The sequence below is a fragment of the Acromyrmex echinatior genome, chromosome 14, assembly GCF_024713525.1.
Source record: "Acromyrmex echinatior isolate Ae372 chromosome 14, ASM2471352v2, whole genome shotgun sequence".
Lineage (NCBI taxonomy): Eukaryota > Metazoa > Arthropoda > Insecta > Hymenoptera > Formicidae > Acromyrmex > Acromyrmex echinatior.
The window spans coordinates 4,119,502-4,142,337 of NC_141865.1; the positions used below are offsets into that span (position 1 = coordinate 4,119,502).

Consider the following 22,836-nt stretch of genomic DNA (forward strand, 5'->3'; position numbering starts at 1 on the left):
ATGGTTTCTGGTAGGCATGAATTATTATGACAAAATGTTTTAGAAAATTTAATATTTGATTTTTTTAAGGAAATAAAAATTATCTTGCAAGAAAAATATTCTTTAACAATGTAAAATACGACCTCCGCATGTTTAAGCTACAGAGGCGCTCCTGAGCTAGAACGTGAGTGGCCGCCGAGCCTCGAGCGGTAGTGGGGATAGCATATCCGAAATCGGCTCGAAATGTGCAAATCTTTGCGAGCACTGAATTATGCAATTAGCCCGGATCCATATATGGACAACAGCGCTTTGACACCAAGCGCTGATTAAAAAATCGATAGTGAGAGTAAAATTTACCTTCATTACTTGTTTTTCACCAATCAGCGTTCGGTGTCAAAGAACTGTTGTTCGTATGAGGATCCTTATGTACTCGTTTAATCGCAGATAAAATTTTTAAAATGGTTTTTAATTATAACGTTTATTTTTCATTAATTATACACAATTTATTGTAAAATAATATTTATTAAATGTTCATTAATATACTTTAAATAGTTAATATTAAAAGTATTTAATATCTCAAATAATAATTTAGGAAAAATATTTATTTAACATTTATTAATTATTTATTTTACACTAATTTATTTGTAATAATAATTTTAAAAAGAAATTTATTTAATATTTCTTCAATATTTATATTAATTTAATAATTATTTTATATTAATTATATTTAGCGAGCAATACGTGACACAATTGCCAATCCGTGGAATTTTATTTTCATAAGTAAAAAACATCCTATGTATATTAGAATAAAAAACATAGAATGAGATTTTTCATCCATGTTATAATTAAATAATAATACTGAAATTGATAAACTCTTAAAATTGGGCTCCAAGATGAAGTAAATAAAATATTTTAACAGTTCTCGGTTCTCATTCCTTAAACTATTCATTAAAATGTTAAAAAACATTTATTTAATATTAAAAATACGTTTTGTTGAATGTTAAAGAAATGTTTTTTAACAATGTTAAAATCATTTTTTAATGAAAAATAGGAATTAATCTCAATGTTTTTAAATATTTTCTTATTGTTAAAATAAAAAAAAAAGTGTTTAAAAAATATTTCTTTGCTAATTGAGCGTATGGCAGCTCATTCAGCACGATCTACTTCTATATTTAATTTTTTTACGTAAGATTATATTAACTTTTTGAAAGTAACTGAACATTCAAGATATATTTTTTTACCTTATTGTATAACATTTTAATACTTATGACTTTATAATATAGGCCAGTATGTATCTTATTAGTTAAATATTAATTATACATATATTGGCATGCGTTGAAGATATATTGAGCAAATGTTGTTTAAAAACCAATATAAATTTAAAAATACATAGTCAATATCACACATCATTATAACAGTAAAAGGTACAGTATTATGAGAATTTCCATACACATTTTAACTAAATAATAATGAAAGTCGATTCTAAACTTGTTGCATGCAATTTTTTGAAATATTTTACAACAATAAAATTGTTAAAAGTGTTTTTTTTCTGATCAACAATTTTTAAGGAATATATTACATTCATTATACATTATATATATCAAATATTACATTCAATAATTTCGGCTGGGAATACTGGTGTGTGCACTGGGTGCATATTAAAACCGTTGTATAATCTGATGCGCAGGAACGGAATTGAGCTGGCTCATCGACTGTTAAGAATCAGCGGAGACAAAGTACATTCTACTTTTTTTCGTCAGTTCGCCGATGTGACAAGAACGAAAGTTTCACTGCTGAGAATGTTCAGCGGAGGCAGAATATGTTCTACTCCTTTTTCTCGCTACTCACTGTTCGTCTAGGAATCGGATAGTGGTCGCGCTTGCTTAGCGGATTTCTTGGAATGCTGATTCATTCGGGATCGGTAATCGGGAATGGAATAGGATTTTTTGGTCGCGATCGTCGTTTTTATTTTGCGCTGTCGGATCGTATCGTAATTTTCCGGTTTTCTTCGGTATTTTTTTCCCAGGACACGGAGTCGCGAAAAACTGGTTCTCGGTGATTGGTTCGGTGGTTTTTGCGCTTGCTTGGCAAAGCTCCAAGTTTGGAGTGCTGTACGTTAAGGTCGTTAACTAAAGATTTGAGTCGGTAATGTTAAGAACGATGCCATTGTAGGGGTGCATCGTTACACGTCATAGGGAAAAAACGAATCACAATGTTTCAAATTGAGATTTGATAAAACGTATGTGATGGCCAGACTCTGATTAAAGGTCTCTAAGTTGTATTTGTCTTTATTGCTATCTCGTGCAACCATCGCGATATGAGACAAATACGTATGAAACACATATAGAAACGTTCTTGTTCATATTCTGAAAAATAATTTTTCAGAATATGATTATAATTAGGGCTCGCTATTATACGTTTAAACAAATATACTTTTATACATATAATTAGCATATCCATTTATTAGAAACGTTTTTACAAATATTATATACTCAAATAGCCAAATCTGTAGAAAGCAGATTTTTTTAAATGTCTGCTACATACTATGCAAAATAACAACAGAATTATTACAGAATTAATAATAGTAATAAATAGTAATACATAATACTGTTGATAGACTGCTAGAAAAAACGTAACAGACACAAGAGACCAACATTTTGAACAATATCTAAGCAAGAGAATAAATGCAACGTGAATAAGTAATGAGAATGTACAAAAATGAAAAGCTTTGTCTTTTTTGCGATTTTCTTTAAAACGAAGCAAAAACGAACATATCTCTATAGGATTTTTTTTTTTTTTTAGTTTATCGATTCTTTACACACTCCCGGAGTTTTGATATTTAAATTCCAGACCCCATATAGCTGAATATGTGGGCTCATGAAAAAAGATTCTATTTAATACACACACATGCACGCACACACGCAATGGTAACTTAAAGAATAAATGGCGCGCGTAGCGTGTGCCCCTTAAAATATTAAACTATAAGAAAATGCAAAACAAATAAAATTGATTTTTAATTTTATAAAAAATACGTTAAAATATTCGACAAGACGGTTTTTATAGATGAATGTGCTAAACATATATGTAAATGTATTCTCGTTTAAATATATAATACCTGTTTAAATATATAATATAGATCCTGACTTAAAACACGTGTATTCGGAAAAACGTTTCTAATAAACGAATATGCTAATTACATGCAATGTAAATACTTACAAGTAAGTGCATACTTAGAAGTTTTTCTGAAAGCGAATATAAACAGAGCATGTATCTTCGAAAAACGGAATAAAATCAGAATCCTAATTATAATATACATCGTTGTTTTCAATGTAAAACAATTTTGTAAGTTTCGTCGTAAAAAATTTAAATTTTTTGAAAATTAGGGAATACATAATAAAAAAATAAAAAAAAGTTTTTACTATAGTTATATAGTACTTTTGCAACCATTCAACTTTTATTATAGTAAATGTTTTGTATTTCTTACAGTTTTAACGGGAAGGTTCCGTTATCCAGTAAATGAGAATGGAATGAAATTAAAAATTGCAATTCATTTATCTAAGTTTGCATAATTTATCTAAGTTTGCGCTTCACAGGCTAGAACTGGATTGAAATGAATTGAAATGAATTGATATCTCAGGAATAAATTTGTTTCTATTCATGAACATTTATAATTCTTTCTTTATAAATAAAACAGTATTTTTATTTTCATTTCGATCGAAACAGGAATATTCCTATTCTTATACTTATAGTACTCAGATATAAATTCAGGGTTTACATATTTCTATCATAATTTTTTTTATTCAAACAAAAATGTGTATTTTTATAATTTTGAACTGTGATGTATTCACAATTTGTACATTAATTAGGTTGAATTTTTTTTAAATTGAAGTGAATTCAAACGAGACTGTTCTTATTCAATTTTGAACTAAGATATTGTATTTATATATGGTTAATTTATGTACGACATAAGTATCATGTTGACCTTGGATAATTCATGTCCATATTATATTATTTTTTAATTAAAATTATTAAGTTTGTATTTATGTCTGTATTATATTATTTTTGAATTGAAATGTCAATTAAAATACGAAAGAACTATTATATTTATCATGTTGATGTATTTATGAATTCAAATGGATTCATAAAATTCAGATGCGTGAATTCGGAAATGTCGAAATGAATTCATTTCTATCCATTTCAATTCATTCTCATTTATTGGGTAGCATTCCGATAGCACACATCCATTTACTTTGATCAGTGCATAGTATTTTTTCACTACTTTATCAATGAAAATATTTTATTTTATATTAACTAATTAGTGAGTGCGCTATCGGATCTCCCTCTTTTCAACATTATATTCATTCTGAAAGAAAAAAATCAAGAGAGGAACATTTGATTGGTTCCTTGCAACGAGATAAAGTAATCTCCAGATAAGGGACCTCCTTCCTTCCCAATGATCTTGACCATGATATATGTTTTCCAAGGTCATGATTCTGAGTAACCTCCAACAAGTTTCAGTCGTCGCTCGTTATTCGTTAAAAAGTTATTAACAAAAGAAATTTGAAAAAATGATATTTTTTTTCTACTATATGAAACAGAAATTTTCTACTTTAAAGTATATTTTACAACTTTCCATATGAAGCGACTTCCACCCCACCTTCCCCCCTTCCTGCTTAAGACGCACAACGTTCTAAAGAAATGATTGATCTCGGAAAGTCGTGCGCCCTTTAGAGGAAGTCGTACGCCTACAAGCAGAGGGGGAGATGGGGTGGGAGTCGTTTCGCGTGGAAAATTGTAAAATACACTTTAAAGCAGAAAATTTCTGTCTCATATAGTAGAAAAGAGATATCATTTCTCAAACTTCTTTTGTTAATAACTTTTTAACGAATAACGAGCGAAACTTGTTGGTCATTCTGGGTCATGACTTTGACACATGTCAAGGTCAAGGTCAATGGGAAGGGGGAGGTCCCTAATCTGAAATATTATCCTAGATAATTTTCAACACAGCTAACAGAGCACAACCATAGTAAGTCTGTTAGCACTGCTTATACTTTTTGCACTCAGCATCTTCACTTTCTTCAATGCTTAAATATACTATATATTTATCTCTTTTAAGTGCAACAATTTTTAGGAATTTTAAGAAAACAGATCTGTAACATAATGATCATTTTATCTCTATTTAACATTAGTAATCAATAAGGATGTAATTATTCACTGTGTTATTTTGTGTTATCAGTATTTTGTTGGAAAATACCAAGAAATTACTATTTTTTATTTTTAGATTCATGGTAAATTAAAGAAAGGACCAAGATGACGGATTGAAAAATAGAGTTAGCGTGCAATTGTGTTGTTAATAAATTATATGAAACATATACCATACACCATACACAATGTACGCACGCACGCATGCACGCACACATTTAATCCAATACGAATTTAAAGTTTACATTTTACTGTGTATTAAAAAAATATGAATTAAAAATATTAATTTATCGTTAAAGAAGCCAATTTCATACTTTGTGATTGATATAAAATCTTCATTTGTAGGCATCTGAAACAAATAATCTTGTCATTTTAATCTAAAATAATATCGTGATCGTTTGATCGTGGTTTTTTTCAAAATATATTATAATTATTAATAAAATGGTGGCCACATAAAGTTAAAAGTTATTCACTAAAATCATAACCTTCAACTTTAGATGGCCATTATTTTATTACAAATTATTATTTTTAAGAAAATTATAATCAAACGATAACGACATCATTTATGAGATTAAAATGACAACAAAATTATTTCAGATGCCTACAAATGGAGATTTTATGTCAGCCGTGAAAGACGGATTGACTTTACTGAATGTTTTATATTTTCGTGCTATATTAATATTTTTTAATTTGTTTGTTTAAACATATAGTATAACATGTAAATTTTAAATTCGTATTAGACTAAATGTTCCAAATAATTTATTAACACAAACACTAAAATTTAACTGTATTTTTTAATCCTGATGTTCCCCTTTAAAAACATCGCACAATATTTATCATTCCAAATACTGCGTATATTTTAAAGGATTGAATATTAATTAGTTGATTAAGAGGTTGAGGAATAAATATTTCGGTTCCATCTATATGTTGTTGTTTACCTGACAGTTGTGCCGAAGGATGGCTGCAGGTCCACTGCGTGCAACATGGATTAGTAGGTACATGCGTCAACGTTGCTTGATGGGAAGGACATGGTAAATATGCAGGTGGTAGGGCTGGTACAAATTTGCAAGCAGCTTGACAGGATACGTTGCCCATCTCGCAATAACAACGTCTTTCGCAGCCGGTGACGTTTGAAGGTAACACAGTCCAATTGTCATATGTGACTCCTTCATAAGTACAAGAGCCATTGTTTCTACAGTGTACTTCCTAGAATTTGATAATATGATTAATATTAGAATATAAAGATAGAGAGTGTTAAGAAAAATTAAACTTTCTTTTAGAATCTTCGTTAAGAACATAATTATACAAAATTGATGTTATATATATATATAATATCCAATTAAAAATATTATTATTTGAACACAATCTTTCAGCTTAAAAACAAAATTTAATGAAAATTTCACGAACATTTTGATTTTTTAAATATTTTTGTTTTTTCATCAACATTATTTCATACATAAACAAATAAATGTAAATAACTATCAATCTTGGTATAGGCTCCAACGAATAAATTCAAGGATAGACGTAAATCAGCTAATGCGAGTCAATACAGATTAAATGTGTGTGAAATCATATACTTTATTCTTGAGAAAAATTGACAAATGCTTTAATCCTTTCTAAAAATAATTAATTAAATAATCAAGTAATATATTAATTTGTTCTTTATTTTTTACCGATCTTATTCTTAAATACTTCAGTTATAAAATTAATGCCCTGTGGTTGGTACTTCTTCTTCTGATATTCCATATTTTAATATTATTTTAGTCGTGAATTTCTTAACTATTGTCGCGACCTCCCCTGAAAAAATTTCGCTGAAGTTATTCCACGTTTTGGAACATTTCAGCGAAATTGCTGAAATTTCACTGAAAGTGAATTTTTCAGCTAATATATTAAAAAATCGCTGAAATTGAACTGAAGTTTCTATGAAATTTCTCTGAAATTTCTCTGAAATTTTTGCTGAAATTTTGCTAAAAATGAATTTTTCAACTAAAATTCATTGAAAATAAATTGGAATTTTTTTTAAATGCTGAAATTTTGTCAAAAAATATTCCAAAACGTGGAATAATTTCAGCAAAATTTTTTCACCAGTCTTGATTCGGAATCGACATAGGTTTACTCAACTTAGTTAAGTTGTGTCTTGGAACAATAAATATATATATATATATATATATATATGTATTTGTTCCCAGTCACTGTTAGAGTGGTCCTACAATATTTAACGCATATTTCTCGAATGGTTTGTCCGGTATATTTGTGACAATTAGAGTGCCTTATTTTTCTAGCTTTTTTTTTACAGCATTCACATTTTTGCAATATTTTGCAAGTGTGGTTTAATTTAATTCTTTTTAAGATACGTTCCATCCCTTGATAATCTCTTATGAGTAATATTCGAAGAAAATGTATAGTTTTTCTTCTTCTTCATAAATTTTCTCAGCGACTGTAGTTCTTTATCTAATTTGTTAACAGTCGCAAGCACATTTTTGCTTACTGCATCCGTGTTGATGTTGGTTTTTCTTGGTTGTGTACGATCTCATAATCATATTCTTCTAATTTTAATTCCCATCGAATTAATTATAATCCGGAACACGTCACATTAAGTAATCATATAAACGATTTGTGATCAATTATTATTTTGAACTTAGTATCATATAAATAAGGACGGAAGTGATTAACAGTCCATACAATTGCTAATTCTTCTTCCGTTGTATTATAATTTTGCTCAGCATGAATACGTGGCTGGCGTAAGCGATCGGACGATCTTGATTTACTTTGCAATAGCTCCAATGGCTTGAATTATAACAAAAGTACTGAGGAGATCAGAATGTTTTTATACTCTTACGTCAAACTTTGGTTCATTGGCAATAAAACAAAACAATATTTTTACGGAAATAAACATTGAATTATTGTTTAAAATAAGATTTTTTCAAAAGTAGTTTTTAGCATGATTTTGGAGAACGGATCGTTAAATTGTATCATTGGGTTCCTAAGTCGTACTTCTAATACACAGTTTTGGAATGAGATTCACTCCTTCCATGTGTAATATCAGATGGAATCCCACTTCAAAAAAGGGATTGAGATTTTATTCGAAAAGAGTAAATCTCATTCTAAAAAGAATGAAAATTTGCAAATCTTGAACAATGTGATATTTTCACTCTTTTTTCAAGACTGGCTCAACTTTCAATCTCTTCGAGTGAGATTTTACTCCACGAGATTTAGAGAGTAGTGTAATTACAAAAGTATTATTCAATTACTCAATCTCAACATATTATTTCACCTTAAATATAGGTATTATAATATATTATAATGCCTATATTTATAATAATATAAAGATTAGTGACAAGTACTCAATTTTAGTATGTTATTTTATCTTAAATGTAAATACAATATAAAGACTACAATATGGTTTACCCAACTTTCTCTATTTTTATAAATTTGCTAACAACATAACTTACAAATATTTTGTTAATTTAATGCTATACTCGAAAAGAGTTTAATGTTACTAATGTCACATCTATGTCTTCAAGAGAAAATACAATGGAGGTATGAATTAACCGTAGGTTATATGTAGGTTATGACTTAGTCAACTCTACTCTATATCTTTAACTCTTTTTGAGACTGGAAAATTCCTCACAGCTTCTAATTTGGAAGGATTTGATTCTCAATAATGATGTATCCTAAGTAGGATCCTTTCTGAAAAATTCGCACTTCAGGCTGCAGTTTCAGGTTTCTGTTCCGTTTTAGCACGCCGATAAATCGGTTATTATGTTTCTGCAAGTTAGGATCGTAAGATCATCGATGTATATGAGGCATTTGATTCCTTGCAGACCTGCTAATACCCACCTGAATTCAGGCGTTATATTGAAATGTCGCAGGTATATTTTTTAATCTGAATGACATGATTAAAGTATGAATGGAATGATTGATTAAAGTAACCATATTTAATTATAGTAATCATATGGCGTTGAGAAAGCTGTGTTATTTTTATTTTTTTCGGCCATCGATATCTGATGATAATCAGAGGCGGGGTCAAGAGTGATAAAATATTTAGTGTTACCCCTAATTGATTCAGAATGTGCATGATGTTCGAACGGGAACGAATCATGTGCAATTTGTGCAAGGAACGATTTATATATTTCTTGTTATGAAAGAATAAATTATATCAATTATCTTATTATGAAAGAATAAATTATATATCATTTATCAAGTTATAATTTAAGAAAGAATGTTAAAGAGCTATACCTGGGGACAGCATTGTGGTGCTTTTGGGACAAAATTCGCTGGAACTGTCTCCCAGTCTAAACAGTTGGGATCCAACAGATCCAGTCCAAAATCTGTAGGACATTCTATCGTAGCGCATTCAGATTTGCCACCCTCTGTGCAAGTACAGAAAGAGATACACTCATCATACCATTCTGCGCCAACTTTATATGATTTTCCTCTGTAATTGCAAGTGTTCTTGTCTGTTACTTTCTCCGACATGTTTGTCTTCACTATTTCGGCTGGCAGGAATACTTGTATGGCTGGCCCAGGTGTACTTGTATAGCTTCCTTCTGCCACGCGAACAGAATATGTATGCGCGGGTTCCAAATTCGAAACAATACCATCTGTAAATATATATAAATGTATAACTTTATTTTTCACATAAGAAAAGATAAGGAGAAAAGAAACCAAATTCGAAAAATAGGAAAAATTAAAATTGGTTTTTGGAATGTTGTAGGATTGGACAACGAAGATACACAATTCTGGTATTATATCAAGGAATTTGACATAATTGGATTGGTTAAAATTTGAATAAAAGAAAAACGTTGGAATTAAAGGCGCACATGCCAAAAAACTTTAATTGAGAATATCAATACGCCAAGAGAGAAAACAATAAAAGAAGAACAATCATAGAAATCACAGAAATAAAGAAAAACATCAAGGAAGAGAATAAGAGCAAGGTAAAAAAATAAAGATGGAAGGAGTACAAATAAGAAGGGTAATTATAGAAAAAAATGGAAAGCAATAATATATAATAAGCAAGGAATAATTGAAGTGATGAAGGAAATCAAAATCTTAGTGATTGAGAATAATCAAGAGAATCTTTTAACGGGGAGAGAGAGGATTTTAATTAGGGATGCACCCGATATATCTGAAAAGTATTCGGTATTATCTGATACTTTTTTACTATCCGATAGTTGAATATTAGTAGTATCCGGGAATATATCCAATTGAAATTTTATATTGAAAGTTTGCGTCATTGATGCAGACTGCTATTCTTTTCAATTGAACTTCATACACAGTTCGTTTTTCCTCTTTTTCCTTTCACGTTGGAGAGATAAAAAAAAAGATAAATTGTGCAAATTCAACTAAGACTGTATTAGGGGAACAATATCAATAATATCAGCGCTATCATGTTATTCTATTTTTATCATTCATTATCGACGTAAAACAGGAATAGGATATAGAGTGTATTCTGAATTATACGAAGCGCTTGATGCATCATCCTTGTTCATTGAATATTAAAAAAGGATAAAATGATACATCATGCCATCGACAAAATACTTAAGATTATTAAAGATCGTCAACTCAAATTTTCGTCTATACAAAAAGGACTTCGACGGCCCGAAGATAATTGAAAAACGCTGACATTATCGACAATTGATATAAATTTGCGATTATTTACATAAATATTTGAATAATATTCATTAAATTGTTGATTTTTTATTATATAAATGTTCTGTAAATAAATATGCATATATATATTATTTATATATATATATATATATATATATACATATATATATACTCATAATGCTATAATATCTTATATTATATATATTGCGGCAAAATTACAATTTTTTTCTATACAGTTATTTCTATTGATAATCAAACTCGGACGGTAATATTAAAATCACTATTTTTCCTTTACAGTATTTTTTTCCTTTTCCTTTTTTTATTTAGCTCTTTTTAGAAATTGTTCCTGAATCCGGTGGGATACTCGGAAAATATCAAATATCCGACTCGAAAAAATTACTTTCCGGATATCCGACCAGATATTGGATATCCTATGTTATATTATTTTCGGATATCCGATATCTGATAATTTTACGATTCGGTGCATTCCTAATATAAACAATAAGAATCTTATAGCATTTTTCATTGCAGAACTAGTGTGCACTCAGTGCACTTTAAAACCGTTGTATGCAAATCAATATAAAGATGTGCGTTTCATAAAAATATGGAAACGAATTAAACCGTGAAATATTCAATTCCTTTTATTGTGCTATTTGATAAAATATATATTGGGCATTTTATTAATTGAGATATCTTACTTTTACATTTAGATTTGAATAGTGTAGGCAACAGTTAATGTGCACTGAGTGCGCATTAGTTCTGCCAATGAAAAACACTATTACTGGATCGTATATTTGAAAATTCAACAATAAGAAATAGAAGTAATGGCAAATAAAATAATTATTTAAGCATTACAGATCTAGCTTTGATCGTTACTTCTATTTCTTATTGTTGAACAATATGTGTATTAAATGTTTTAAGAAAGTGGGAAAGAAGAAAGACAATAAAAATGGATGGAAAATATATTTTAATGTATTTTAAATGTATTAGAAAGGGAAATGTATTTTCCATAAGGAATGGAATATCAGAGATGAGTTAAAAATTTAAGAGAAGAAATAGATGAGATAATAAATATGTAAAGGGAAAAATATACATATATGTAGAAATTCAGAAACAGTAGTATAATAAGATTCAAAATTCCGGATATGAAATAAGATATAGAGAATTATATACGATAGGGATATCAGAATATCTAAGAAAACAACGACATAAAGATTTTCAAAAAATTATCATGAGATTTAGATGTGGAAATGATGAAGAACTACGTAATAGATATTGGCGTGAAAAGGATAAGAATATTTGTAAGCTGTGCCATATTGAAACTGAATTAATCTATGAAATCTGACATTAATTTAAGAACAAAAAAAGAGTCTGAAATAGAATGACAGAATAATGAAAGCAGTTGTAAAGCATGAAGTTCTCAAATAGATTCGTAGTCCAAACTATCGAAAATTTTTGTATGAAATTTTCATATAAGATTAATCTCATACGAAATTAGCACATTAAAATTCTTATATGTTATTATATGATCTCATAAGTTCTTATATGTTTTACAATAGCATATTATATGTTTAAAGAAAATATAGAATATTATATAATATGATTTTATATCTCATAAGAACTCATAGGAATTAGTTATCATGTAGGATCAAGCTTATACATAAAATTGACACAGATATTTTATGTTTTTATATTATATAATATGATCTCATAAGTTCTTACATGTATTTATACGTTTAATATCCGATCTGACGAGTCACTTATAATGACAACATTTTTAACATTTGACATTATTTATTAAAATTCTACAATTTTCCTCTTGGATTGCATTTCAGTTTACTGAATCATTTGGACTATGTTAACAGTAGCACTCCTCCAACAGAAATTGAGAGAACTCATTCATTAAAATACAATCGTTGAGGAATTATCAGGATGAATTGTATTCAAAAATCTAGTGGATCTAGCGTTACATTTACGTCTGTTATTAATTCGTTGAAAATAATTGGAAGAAACGTCTGAAAATGGAAAATTATTGTTCATATATTTGAATTACAGAATATATATAGTTTATTATAGCGCATCTTATCCGCGCAATTTACTTTTATTTCCCTGTTTATTCAATTAAAAATTTAAGAGTTCTAATAACTTAAGTTTAATAAAATTATTATGACAGTATTATATGATATTAGATATTATCAGTCCGCTAAGATATAAAAAAATCCCCAGTATATGAATTTTCTTATAAATTATTTACAAACTTTATTTAAATTTCTGAAATCTCTTAAGATCTTAAAAGATATTTTGAGAACTTAAAGATTTTATGTAATCTCATATAAGATATTATGAGATCTTATACGATTTGAACAAGAACTATTTAATTAAATTCCTTATAAAGATTTATATAGATTTAACCTACATGAACTTTCTCATAAGATATATACACATTTTTTATGAAAATCTTAAACCGATTTGTTTGTATTGCATATTTATTTGATTTCGATGAATTTTTATTATTAACTATTATCTTGTGCGACTTGTAATCTTTTATGCGAATTTTTTTAAAAGATTTTATGTATTTTCACATAAAATCTGTACTTACGAGATCTTTTATAATTTTTACAAAAACTTAGATTACTTATAAATATTTATAAGAATTTTTGGAAGGGAAGTCACTCGCATTTGTTACTTTTCTCGCTTATACATGGCGATACTATACAGAGTAAGTAAAAAATCCCGGTGAAATATTTCAAAAACTAAGCTACTATTTTCGAAAGAAATGTTTTCTTCAAAATTTGTAAGGTAATCTATTCATTGATCTAGTCAATCTGATTTTGGTTAGTGTTACCAAGATCAGGTTAAGGTCACGTCGATTTTTTTTAAATAGAACACCCTATTTTTTATTCCAGAATCTAATAGCCAATGTCGAAAGCTTTTCAAAATACTATAATAAAGTTATTTTTTATTGAATACTTTTCTAGTATAAGTCATAAGGCTCGAAAGTTACAGCTACCTCCACGTCGGTATTGACATTACACAAGGCGACCGACGGTTAAAACCTCTTGAATGTTGTTCAGGATCATGTCCTGGATTTGTCAAGAGCATTGGAGATTATTGCTCTTATTTTTATTTTTGTACTAAAAATTCATTTTTACATAAAAATGAAAATAAAAAGTCAATCTCCAATGGGTTTGATCTTGATAAAGGATATCCAGGACAACATCTTGAACAACATTCAAGAGATTTTAGTTGTCGGTCGGACACCTTGTGTAATGTTAATGCAGGCAGTACTATAACTTTCAAACCTTATAACTCGAAAAGTATACTTTATGAAAAATAACTTTATTGTAATGTTTTGAAAAGCTATTGACACCAGCTATTAGATTCTGGAATAAAAAATAAGATGTTCTATTTTAAAAAATCGATGTAACTTTGATCTGACTTTGGCCATGCCACCCAAAGTTAGACTGATCAGATCAATAGATCATTTAAAACCCTACAATTCTTGTAGCAAATATCTCGAAAACTAAGCATTTCTTTCGGAAATGCTTAGTTTTCGAGATATTTCACCGGATATTTTTACTCACCCAGTATAGATATAGTTAATAATAATATCTTTATATTCATCAACAAAGATTTATCCACCTTTATCAAGATTTTGTTGTCTCCATACATGATTGTTCTGTGAAATCTCTATAGTAACATCTTGAGGATTCTTCGTCGATAATTTTAATTTGATAGCCGTTGAGTTTAATACCTTCACGTCCATCAAATGTACATTCAATTCGGTAGAATTCTCTGATTTAACTTCGTGTTCGCCCAAAGTAACATCGCAAAGTGTAACTGTGCAACATTTATCTCTAGAGATCAAGATAATTAGCTATTACTTTGTTTGTAAATTATTTAATTTTGCAATTAAATTGCGTGATACTTAATTTCATTCGTTAAATATCATACCCAGGATCGGTTAATATGACACAGCGATCATGCTCATTGGTTACAGTCTCGTTCGGAGGACACTTGGGCCTAGGTTTACACTTTAAACCGCCAGCTTCACAGGTGCACACTCTGGAGCAGCCATCTTCGACACGTTGTCCTATCGTCACTGTCTTGTTGTTGAATACGCACGTTTCATTTGATTCAGCTACGTCAAATATATATGTATATGTGTGTGTATATATATATATATATATATATATATATATATGTCAATTTTTTTAATGGAACATATTTATTGTGGCAGATTCGGGTGTTGTGCAAAACAATATGAAACTTTCGTCTGAAGCACTTTTTAAATGCTTTTATTGACTTCGAAATAATTTTTGAAAGTGACGAAAAAATAAATTTTAACTGCTATAGACGTAATTTAACTATGAAGATGTGATTATAAGATGAAATTATTTATTTTTATGAATAAATAAAAAATACCCTATTAATTAAAAATTTCTTTCGCTTTACTAGAAACTGATAATACTGTTATATACTAAAAATAGATCGTTACACATGAATGTAGTAAACTCATATGCAAGGTGTATTTTCTTAAAAGAAAGTACTACATTGCAAAATAAACTCCAGCAATTTATAAGGTATATCACTTGATTTATATTCATTAGAGTGTTTAATATATTAATACAGTTTGATTTTATTTCATTCTCTATGCAACATAAGCTTTGATCTAAAAATTAACTAACAAATTCTGTTTCCAAATGCGTAATCTCAAATTCATAAAGAGGAAAAGAATTAAAAATTTACTTTGCTCGTTAAATATTCTACATAATGTACTTCATCAATTTCTATTTGATAGCATTTGTTTCAGTAGTTTATTTTGTAGACTCAGACATTATAACAGTTCAAATACACTATTTGTAAAATAGAAGTATTAAAAAAGAGGAATGTATGTGTTAATGAATCAATTGGATATATTACTGGTGAAAAAATTTCGTTGAAATTATTCCATGTTTTGGAACATTTCAGCGAAATTGTTGAAAATTTACTGAAACTTCACTGAAAGTGAATTTTTCAGCTAACATACTGAAAAATCACTGAAATCAACCGAAATTTCTCTGAAATTTGTCTGAAATTTTGTCGAAAATGAATTTTTCAGCTAAAAATTGCTGAAATTAAACTAAAATTTTTTAAAAATGCTGAAATTTTGTTGAAAAGTGTTCCAAAACGTGGAACACTTAATGTAATTTCAGCAACATTTTTTCACCAGGGTTATGATAAATATACAAGTTATGAATTTAATTTAGGCACGAAAATCTACATTTGCTCTGCAAATTTTCACTCGATCTTTAAATCCGGAATGGATCAAGCAGCTCGATTGGCTGTAGAAATGTTAATACCGAGATGAGATGACATGTAGCAGAAAGAGTTGCCAAATGATTTTCGAGGTAAAAGAGCAAACGGACGCCTCCGATTTGCAATGCCGAACGCACCTCCTGGCATTCGAATTTTTTAGCGATTTTTTAAGCCATAAACAAAAACAAAGCATCATGTCGAAACAGTGTCCACGATGAATTTCGTCATGACGCTGTTTTTTTGGTTCAGAAATTCACTAAAAAATTTGAATCACCAGGAATGCCCACCGTCCGAGGCTATCCGAGTTTTCCCTAATAAAATATTATAATTTTTATTCATCTCGAAGTATCTGGCCTTTTTTACTTTCTTTCATAGGAAATAATGCCCTATTTTTACATATGAATCTTCATCTATTGTATTAATTAGATTTATTCGCAAGTCCGAGAATCTTCTTCTATTAAAATATTTTTACAAAAAATTTTTGTAGAACGCAATAACGCTCATAAGCATAATAAGAATCATAGGTCGCGTTCAGCAGAGAAAGCAACTTTGCAATTGTTGCAAAATTTTTCATTTTGTGATTGGTTCTTGCTTTTAGTTCCTTATGTATAATTATTCCTGTAAATGTATAAATTAAATGTATAAATCAATTGAACAATTTACAATAGTTTCAAAACTGCTTTCTCTGCTGAATGCAGTCATAGATATAAGATCTATTTTCTACAGGGTGGGCCATCTATTGGTACGTTTTTAAAAATGCGATCAAATGAGCATACATTGATATTTTTTATTAATTTTTTTTTTGTTGTGAAGCTAAAAGTATCCGCGTCAAGAATGAAAAACGATTTCGTTCATGTGGCTCCCTCTACTGGCCTTACAGTATGCCATTCGGTCACCCCAATTATTAATGACATTTTGGACTACCTCGGCGCCAATTTCACTCAAAACAGTCGTAATATAATGTCATCCACTAACATCCCTTTCTCACGAACTTTCCTCACCAATTTGCGTATAGCTCCTTCGGTGGGTGCTCTATCACGACCCATATTTCTTTTCAAAATTCGTACAGTTTCGGCGACACAGCACTGACTTTGAAAATAAGTTTTTAAAATTTCAAAACGCTCTTCAAGAGAAAACATGTTGTTTCGTGCCGCGGACGGTATGACTAATAAACTGTCAAAATTTCGGGTCTGTAGCTCGTTCGGTGTTGCCATACGACGAAATTCAAAAACGTACCAATAGATGGCCCACCCTGTATAACTAGGCTGAACTAGTGCACACATTTGGAACTTAAGATAGATATATGTTTGATATGTCGAAAGCGAAAAAGAGAGTTTTAGTGTAGTCTAATGCAGGAACAGAAAACAAATCAATAGTAGATTGAACATGTTCTTTATTTTGGCGTGAAGATCAGAGAAAAGAACAATTAGAAAGCAGATGCCGTCATGGTGTAATAAAAAAAAGAGATATGCTCTTACGCAAGAAGATAATTAACTAATGAGGATGATGGAATAAGTAGTCGGCCATATTAATATATCAATCAGTGTTTTTTCCGCGAAAATGTGATATAATTTAAATAAGGAAAGGACAATTAATGAATTTATTTTGTTGAGAACTACTATTGCGACTTTTTATTATTAATAATTATTAAATCTGCTAAAGTTAATAATAATGTATGTATATTATTAAATTATTTATAAGGGAGAGTGGCTTAAATCGGACCTTTTTAATTTAAATGAATACGGTTAAGTAGATTGGCGAGCGCGAGCGTGGCATAATATGCAGCGTACGAGACTGCTATGCCAGAGATCCCGGGTTCGATCCCAGGCAGAACCGAAAAATTTTCGTACGCTTGTAGCTCCTCTTGGCAGGCAATGGCAAACAACCGAGGAGAGTACCGTTGTCATGAGCACTTCTATAAACAAAATCGTCGTTCGGATTCGACGTTAAAACAGATCCTTTATGACTGTGTACAATCAGCGTGCGCACCACAGGCATATGATAGAAGTCACCACATCCTTTCAGAGAATTATGGACGGAGAAGGAGATTTGCGTGCTAATTTAAAGACACGGAATGACTTCCTCATAAGACACGGAACATATGACAGCAGCTTGACAGTTCTCTGTCATAACATTCATAGAATAGACGCAAATATGTATTTTCAGCTAAATATATTCACAGAATAGACGCAAATATATATATTTTCGTGTAAAAATTTTTTTAAAAAAGAAAATCCTTGTAAATCATTATTTAAAAGGTATTAAAAATTTGAAAGGTAATTGATTTAAGATAAAGAGTGTAGAATTCAAAAATATCAAGTGATTTGTGATTACTTTTGCGATTTATTGTAAATTGTCAAGCATGTTTTGCAAAATCATGTAATTTAATGCTGAGTATAAATTTTCGACTAGTTACTGTGTATTTGTTGAAAATGTAATATATAATCAAATGTATTCAACACGAGGACAGATTTGAAACATTTACATTCAGAACAAACGGAGAACAACTACTGCTCATTTTGTTATCAACAAAATAACTTCCATTCATCGAAAACTTTTGATTTCATTCATCATTGACAACAAATACACAGCAGCAACACATATTGAATTCACGTGATGTCATATCAGGTAACTTATATACCTTGTTCTAAATTTGTTGAAAACTAATGCGTTTTATTTTCGACAACAAGACAGCAACAATAGGTAGCTATCAGGAAATATGACTGAGAAAAAAATGATTTCTATCGTAGTATGTGTTCTTTCGAACTAAACAATTTATTCCTTTGGTATTTTCGCGTATCATTAACAGTAACGGAGATATTATCTTGTAATAGAGTTACTAAGGCATCCTGTATAAATAGTTTATGCCATTTGTGATGTTGTTTATACATATATTGTACGTATAATAATTACAAACTGTGAAGTATGTATAATTTTTGCGTTCTATTTATATACAGCAGATAATGCAAATTAAAATGTTAATAAGTATCTATAAATGAATTAATGGCATTTTTGAAATAATAAGAAAAATAGAAGCAAGCAAAAGACATACCTAAATCTGCAGGACAGAAAATAAGGGCGCAACATGGTTCTTCAGCAACCAATTTTTCTTGACACCTATAATCCTTAAGCTCTCTGCCCACTTTAACGTAAGGATAAATACATAACGGTTGACAATTCATAATTCCATTCTCGGAGCATATGCACTTCTCTTCGCAGTCTCGGACAATATTCTCACCTACTGAGTAAGTGCGATTTTCATGGATACATATTGATGCTTTCGAAAATAACGTCGAAGAAATGTTTATGGCAGTTTCGTTATGTGGTGCGATATATTCTCCACCTAGAGACAATTGATCAGATCGTTTAAACTCTCGACGAAAACTCTTTTAAGGATTTTGGAAATGATTTTTCAAGATAGAAGCTATACATTTCGCGGGTTATCTCCGTGTCCATGTTCATGGAATGCCAACATTTCATGAACGTTACAGTTTATTTCATCAGGGCAAGGAATAGCCTATTCCTCCTTTATATACCCCTTTATATAATCTTTTATAATGCTTAAAGGTAGAGAGGAAGAAAAAGAGTAGGGAGAAGAAAGAGAGTAGGAGAATTAAGAAGTCAATCTTGAGTACTGGGAAAATAATCTTCTACATTTTTCTTATGCTGTAGCCATTTTCTTTGTTTAGATTATTGGAATGTTTTTGTATCTTTACACCTTTCTATAGTTTCTTTGAAAGTATGACGTAGTAGTGGTTATCAGGGTCAGTGTTATAATATGATATCATGAAGCATACACACAAAATTTAGTTTCAAAATCCACATTTAAGAAATCGAAGAATTGAATTAAAAATCCAATATATGATACAAAAGTAGCTAAGGAACTGTTCAACTTGATTGTACTATATAAAGATACGGTCAACGTAAACAAGAACAAAAAAAATTGATACTTCTTATTTATGTTTCAACAATGTTTATAATATTTACCTTCAATTTCTTTGTCATTCTCATCCATGCTGATGTCACTGAGATCTGTGATATTAGCGTGCAATGAGTTCATTGGCTCTGAAGCAGTGACATTTAAGTCTCTGCCTCTTGATGACATTGTCTCTTCCGTCATTGGAATCCCCATTGTCTTACTTGTATTCTGGACAGCACGACTAGTTGGTAATATCGTCTTCGTTACAGCGATTATTGGTACTCCGCGAAGAAGAAAGGGAGTTGTTATGTTCATAATGTTCATAGATTTTATTATCGCTGAAGATTGATCGATTTTTGTCTCAGGTAAAATCGTAGGTAAAATCGGTGACATTACTGAAATGTTGGAGTCTACAACCTCCTGCGAGTCATCATTGATGATGGATTTTTGGTACTTTTGGTCGCCTTTGACTTTAAAGTCCGTTACAGACTTTTTCTTAGCTTCAGTTGTAATTTTGATGTCAGCTTCTTTTGTTGGATATACACTTTTTAATTCTGTATCATTTGTATCATTTCGCCATTCTGTATGAACAGACTGCACTCCTAGGATACCTTCGCCATTGTTATCTATTAGCAAAAAGAATATAATGTTTAAGAAATTAAATATTTAATAAAATTATTAGAAATATTTTACTTTTTTAAAATTAATAAATTTTTAATGTACATCTGACATCCCCTCTCTCCCAAAAAAATACTAGATAACATCTATGAAAATTGAAAAATATTGCGTTTTTGAATTGCATAATAGTAGCTATAGAAGAACACGTTATATTTTTGTATACGTTATATTTTTGTACGTGGATTACCAGCTTTTTCAGATTCAAGCGGCTATTTTTATACACAGCCCTGGTGGAAAAATTTCGCTAAAATTATTCCACGCTTTGGAATACTTTTCGGTAAAATTCTAGCATTTCAGAAAAATTTCAGTTTGATTTCAACAATTTTTAGCTGAAAAATTCATTTTTAGCAAAATTTCAAAAAAAATTTCAAAAAAATTTCAACAAAATTTCAGAGAAATTTCAAAATAATTTCAGTTCAGTTTCAACGATTTTTCAGTATGTTAGCTGAAAAATTCACTTTCAGTGAAAATATACCTGACATACTATAAAATTTAAATGTTTGATTAACAAGAAGATGGCAAGAATTGTAAAATGCCAAATGAGATAAGTCATAGATCATTTTGAAGGAGAGGTTGCGTACTTTAAGCCTAGGTATCGCATTTTAATCCGATAAACAATTTTTCATGCGTGAATATGTACAATTATGTACAAACATAAACTTTATGTATAAACATTTATAAACACACATAATTATATACGAAATATGTTTATACCTATATTCTTCTTTCTTTTATAAAATTGCTTCTTAGTGTAATACTAATAATGATAATAATAATAATAATAATAATAATATGAAAACATTAAAAATAATTAAAAAAATAATTTTCGCACTATTTGTTTTTGAAAAACTCAAGTTTAGAGAGAAATGTAAAAAAATTGCTCATATATAAGTATATATAAAATTGTACATAAGTAATTGTGTATGAAAAATTTCTTTTACATTTCTCCAAACTTGATTAATGTACTTAATCGTAATTATACAAAAGAAAGAAGGATGTGTATGAATGCATAAACATATAAAGATTATGCATTTCGCAGGTTTCTTCCGTGTTCAGATCCATTCTTGGCCAACGTTTCGTGAACCTTGCAGACCACTTTATCCGGGCGAGGAGCAGCCTGATACTAAGCTGTTTCCTCGCGAGCCGTTCCTTTTATATTACACTACTTGTTGGAATGATGGCGGGAAAGAAGAGAATTGTGAGTGAGGGGGGGAGGAGGTGGGGGAAATCGGGAAAATGACTTTCCATATTTTATTTACATTGTAGCCATTATCTTTATTTAGATTGTTAGAGTGTTTTTGTATCTCTATGGCTTCTCTATACTTTTTTGGAAAATATGATTGTAATGTACAAAAGATCCAAAAAAACCCAACTGTGTCCCACAATCTGCTTTTAAGTTTCGACGTAGAATCTCTTTTCACACAAATTCCAATAAAAGACACATTAAACATAATAAAGCCTCACATGAAGTCTCCTCCGACCTCATCCCGTTAATAGAGCACTGCTTAACAACCACTTATTTCTCCTATAACAACCATCCGTAGAAAGCACCCGTAGAAGCCTCAAGAATAATGCATAAATATATTTCATGGACATATATAAATAATATATATGTCTATGAATATTTATACGTATTTATGTATGTTTATACATATTTATACATATTCATGCATACAAAATTTTTTATCGCGCGGGTTAAGGATTGTAATGGAAAGCATGATATGATTACTATGTTAAAGGGGGTTATAATAATCTAGATATCTGCTTTTTATTGTTGCACCTAGATTGTATTAAAACCTTTTCTCGCAAATTTCAAATATATATTTACTATAATTATAGACAATATACATTAATTTAGCTATAAATATATATTCGAAATTTTTCATTAAATTTCATGTAAAAAATTGTGTATTTTAATTCACTTTATAAACTATTATACATTAAAACTCACTTTATAAATCAGAAATGAATGTGATATCTTTTAAAAAAATATTTGAAACATAATGAAATGTCACAATGACTACAGTCAATAAACGATAAATCTTTATAACTTTTGTCATTGCATTCAAGAATGACAAATTGGAAATAAATAGCCTTCATGTTTCTGAAATCTCCATTTTCATTGATTAGTCCCATGACTGCTT

At 29.7% G+C, this 22,836-nt stretch overlaps 1 protein-coding gene across 1 annotated transcript in view; it reads right to left on the reverse strand.

The window, feature by feature from the left end:
- sas (stranded at second) overlaps positions 1-22,836 on the reverse strand; it is a 50,989-nt gene that overhangs the window by 17,388 nt on the left and 10,765 nt on the right. The window contains exons 2-8 of the mRNA XM_087413221.1: positions 20,083-20,640; positions 19,148-19,438; positions 17,843-18,010; positions 14,752-14,938; positions 14,440-14,654; positions 9,421-9,785; positions 6,120-6,387 (exon numbers count right to left, since the gene is read on the reverse strand). Coding sequence (XP_087269347.1) covers positions 6,120-6,387; positions 9,421-9,785; positions 14,440-14,654; positions 14,752-14,938; positions 17,843-18,010; positions 19,148-19,438; positions 20,083-20,640 — 2,052 coding nt within the window. The remainder of the gene's footprint in view (positions 1-6,119; positions 6,388-9,420; positions 9,786-14,439; positions 14,655-14,751; positions 14,939-17,842; positions 18,011-19,147; positions 19,439-20,082; positions 20,641-22,836) is intronic.